Genomic DNA, 4,736 nt, shown 5'->3' on the forward strand with positions numbered 1-4,736 from the left:
ATATAATATTTTTATTTTTTTTCCCCCACTGGGTTCACTTTTGTTTGTAACGTTCTATATTACCAACCTGATTAGAAATATTTTTTTTTTCTGATTTTGTAAAGTGTTTATATCAATAGATGAGATAACGGTCCCTATAGTTGGACCTCCTGGGTTTGAATGTACATGGAGGTGGAAAAAAAAAAGAAAAGCCAGGAGGCCAGGATGTAATTAAGACTCTGGAGGTGTGAAGTTTATTATAGAGAAGTGCACTGCGCTGTATTATTAAAGCATTAGCTTTGTTTCAAGGGGTATTTACAAAATGCACTCTCTCCCCCTCCTGACCTCTTCTGGTTTCCAACCCTTTCATCCAATTTGTTCTGAGATTGTTAAGTGAAGCCGAGACCTCACTTTCCCCCTTAATTCCATAATGAGTTATTCTCAATGGCTGTACCGCCTGGAATTAGCACAAAGGAAAAGCATAACAGGATGGGGGAGAAGAGAGCCAAATAAACTTTGAAAGGGGATGTAGAGGGTTACAAAATCCCCTACCACTGTGACCCCGGTTTTTACGCTTCTTATTTTTTTTTTTTTTCAATTGCTTCATTCATTTTGACAGGAAAAAATGTAAATTTTCCCCAAATAGCTAAATGAAATGATACTAATTGTGGGGGGAAAAAAGCTTTTAGTTTTAATCGTTGATTATTTAAAGAATGTAAAAGACCTTTAGAATAACGCTGTAAGGTTTGCGTTGCATCGCGTCCTGTTATGTCTTTTATTCTTTATTAAATGCTTTATTTTTACGGGGTTTGTTTCCATTTGCTTGTAAAGTCTGTTACTTTTTCCTTTTGTTTGCCCCCCCCTCCCCCCTTTTTGTTTATTATGCTTATGATTTGCTTTAGCTGCTTTTTTTTTTATAGAGGCCCCATATTGAATGTCATAATTCTTTAGCCTTGGTGTTAATATGCATTTATTAGATTGTTTTATTTGACTCCCCATGACAAAAGCCCTGGATAATAAAAGTTGAAAGGAGTTATTTTAATATGTTATTTAAAAATTAAGGTCAGGCTCAATTAAAAGTGCTGAACATAAAAAATATGCACGTTTATGTCACCTTTAGTATTATTATTATTGTTTTTGTGGACAGAAACAAAATGTGCCCAAATTTTCCATGGCAGGGATAATACTATGCTCTGTTATGCCAATATTTTATTATAGAAATAATTTTGCTGTGTTCACTTTATCCACGAGAGTCTGTGCACAACAATGAATGAATGTTGGGCCTTTATTCACACCATTGGGAGAGTGACACCTTTTTCTCCATCTGTGGGACAATTAGTACTCCAGATTCCACAGTTTAGCTAAAACAACACCAACATCAACAACAAAAGGCTGAAGTGAAAACTGCAGAGTTAAATTGTCTTCCCCCTCGGCCAGAACTGAATGCTAATTGATTTTCATTATCCGGTGTATGTAGGTCTGGTTCCAAAACCGCAGAGCAAAGTGGAGAAAGAAAGAGAACACCAAGAAAGGGCCTGGACGACCAGCCCATAATTCTCATCCCACCACCTGCAGCGGAGAGCCTATGGACCCTGAAGAGATCGCCAGAAAAGAGTTGGAGAAGATGGAGAAGAAGAAGAGAAAGCAGGAGAGGAAGATGCTGAGGAACCAGGCTCGCCACCAGCACTCCCCTTCCATGTCCCTCCACACCCCAAGCTCTGACAGTGACAGTGGCCTCTCACAGACTAATGAGCCCAGTGTAATGGAGTCTAGCCATGTAGAGGTGGGACAAAACAGGAACCAAACACAGCCAACCTGTGACCAAACAGGGCAAGCTTTTTACCCAAGCCAAAGAAACACAGGACAAAAAGACAGGGTCAGTGATAAAGACTCGCCTACAGAGGCCACCCACAACTCAGGCTTGTGTCCAAATGGAAGGGCCTCTGGTTTCCAGAAGCTTAACCCCTTCAGCGTGGAAAGTTTACTGTCAGACTCCCCTCCAAAAAGGAAAGCAGGGGTGGATTTCACAGGGCTGTCAAGCCCCCGCACCCTGATTGGCAAGGGACACTTTTTGCTGTACCCCATCACTCAGCCTCTTGGGTTCATTGTGCCACAGACTGCCCTCAAGACCAGCTTGACCCAGGAGGCTCCTCTTTCGGGGCAGAAAGACTTCAAACACAACGAGAGCCCAGCTCAGCACAGTCAAAGTACCTCCCCGAAACACTCACAACTTTACACAGCGAAAAACACGAACTCTACACACCTCAGCTTGGCCATCTGCAAGACGGAGGGCAGTGGCCAGATGGCTGGTTCTCCTAGCCAAGCTGGCTCAGGAGACTCAGAAACAGGGCAGCAGGATAGCACTTTTTGTGAGCCAAAATCTCCTTTGTCCCCAAAAGCAGACAGCAAAACCAGAGAGGCATCAGACTGTCCAGAGCCGGCACCCTGCACCCCCAAACCCAGCATAGACTGTGAAGACTTAGACATGGATTGAACCCCTCTACTCCTCAAAGACTCTTCCACACTTCGTACATTCCCAAAGCTGACTCCACAAAAGGCTCGTGTCAAGCCTTCCTTCTCCTCCTCCTTCAGCCTATAGAACAAGTAATTCCTCATCAGGTGCAATGATCTTTAGCTAACAGTGAAGCCGTTTAATTAGCAGTTCAACTTTTTATCCTACCAGAAAGGCTGTAAAATAAAACAACAACAATGTAGTAAGAACAAAAAAACCCCAAAACAAACATAAAAAGCAACGAGAAATCCTCACTCTTTTAAAGTGCAGAAATGTATAAAAATATTTATATATGTAAAACTTTATTCTCCCCTTCTTTCTCTTGTGTGTTTATTGCTTAACAAATGTATGCATCCCATCCCTCCCCCCTTTAGCCTCTCTGACACTCACACACAAGGTTAGAAGCTGCAGGCTATAGGACCCGGCCGTCTCCTGCAGAGTTTTGATATGAAAGTAATTATTTTCCCGGTGGCTGCTGCAGGGATTCAGTTTCTTGCCCAAAGGGTTATTATACATTACCGATTTCTAGTGATATGAAATCACATAAACTTCCTACAATAATAGAATTAGCATGAAAGGCTGGGGTGTCAAATTGAAATTGGAAAATAATAGCATCAGCAGCTGGGGGAGTGTGTGTGCATATTGGATGGGAGATGGGAATACGTGGGGCGGAATTTTCATGAGCTGCTTTCTTTGTCGGGGCCTCTTGTAGCTGGCTATATTAAGATAGATGTTCAATGATATCCCTCATTGTTCTGTCGCTTATATTGATGTTGCTGTGTTATCAGCCTATTGATCATATGTCGCCTGTAATAGGACAGGCGCAGCCAATGCTCCTTTATACAAAAGCAGAACACATTTGTTCTAATAGGGTTGTGGGTCCTCTGGGAACCTCTGTGGGCTCCAGGACATCTGCACCAAAAAAAAAAAACTTGTCTGAATTTAAAATGTGCACCTTATTAACAATAACCCTTCCAGTTAAACAACTACTCTCACCCAAAAAAAATAATTAAACAATTTGAATGCACATTAATTATTTTTCTTTTACCGTGTAACATTTAAAAAAAAATTTCAACCCCTAAAAAAAGGATTTTTTTAACCTTCTTTAAAATTTGGGCCCCCCCCCCCCTTATTCCCTCTTATAAAATAAAGTAAAATAAAAAGTCAGGTTGAATGCAAAGTATTTATCTTGTGCACCTTATTAACAACACCCCTTCTAGTCAAACAACTACTGTCACCAAAAACAAATCTGAACAATTTGAATAGACATTCATTTATTTGTAATCCGTATAACATTTTAAAACATTTTTTCAACCCCTAAAAAATGATTTTTTTAAACTGCTTCTTTAACCTGTATCTCCCTCGTATCTCCTACAAAATAAAATAAAATAAAAAGTCAGGTTGGATGTAAAGTATTTATCTTTTTGTTATACTATCATCCCTATTTCCACTGCAGGCCCTTTAAAAAAAATAAAAAAGCAAAAAAAAAAATCCCTTCTCCCTTCCTGATTTTAAGCAGTGCTCTGGTGCAGTGTGATCCAATCCCCCAAGACACTGAAATCCCAATTATTAAAACCATTAATTCTGGTGAGGCTGTGCAGCGCCAGAATTATGTTTACAGCCTCGTTAAATATCCCTGATCCCTCCTGGTCATCAGTCCTTTATTTGCAAATAAATTGAAAATAATCAGACGGACAGGCTTTACTCTTCGTGCCGGCACAAATGAATTTCTGAGCCTCAGTCCCTTTAATAATATTTACATAATTTTCGCTCAGTCATTCTGATATTTGCTCTCTAGGAGACAGAGCTTATAGGGAAAATAATTAGATCATGAGAGGGAGAGAGAGTGAGGAGAGAGAGACAGGGACTGCTTTACACAAGGAGGAGAGGAGTCTGCGTTGCCAATAACAACGAATCAGCATCCAGCTGACATTTCCTGGTGCGGAATAGAAGCTGAAACGCAGCATCTGATTGGCTGATAGCTCTGCCTTACTTTTTTTTTATCAGATGCAGATTGAGGGATAACACACATTTAACCAAGCTAACGTTGCCTCTTGCATCTACATTAGCAAAACAAACAAAAAAGGTTACATTGACATAAACTATGTGCAGAGGTAACTTAAAGCACATACAGGGTTATTATTAAAGGCGTTGCTTTATTACTATAAATAAATCAAAGCCTGTTTTTTTTGTTACTTAAACACCCAATCAGCTTAAAGGAAATAAAAACTGAATGGGATTGGAT

The 4,736-nt window shown here is 40.1% G+C and overlaps 1 protein-coding gene across 1 annotated transcript in view; it reads left to right on the forward strand.

Annotated features, from left to right (window-relative positions):
* The window catches only part of UNCX (UNC homeobox), a 5,491-nt gene extending 2,996 nt beyond the window's left edge, over window positions 1-2,495 (forward strand). The window contains exon 3 of the mRNA XM_018557108.1: window positions 1,457-2,495. Coding sequence (XP_018412610.1) covers window positions 1,457-2,473 — 1,017 coding nt within the window. The 3' untranslated portion in view covers window positions 2,474-2,495. The remainder of the gene's footprint in view (window positions 1-1,456) is intronic.
* The last annotated feature ends 2,241 nt before the right edge of the window (window positions 2,496-4,736 follow it).

Source organism: Nanorana parkeri, unplaced genomic scaffold, assembly GCF_000935625.1.
Source record: "Nanorana parkeri isolate BGI_ZX_2015 unplaced genomic scaffold, ASM93562v1 scaffold268, whole genome shotgun sequence".
In the NCBI taxonomy this organism is placed as follows: Eukaryota; Metazoa; Chordata; class Amphibia; order Anura; family Dicroglossidae; genus Nanorana; species Nanorana parkeri.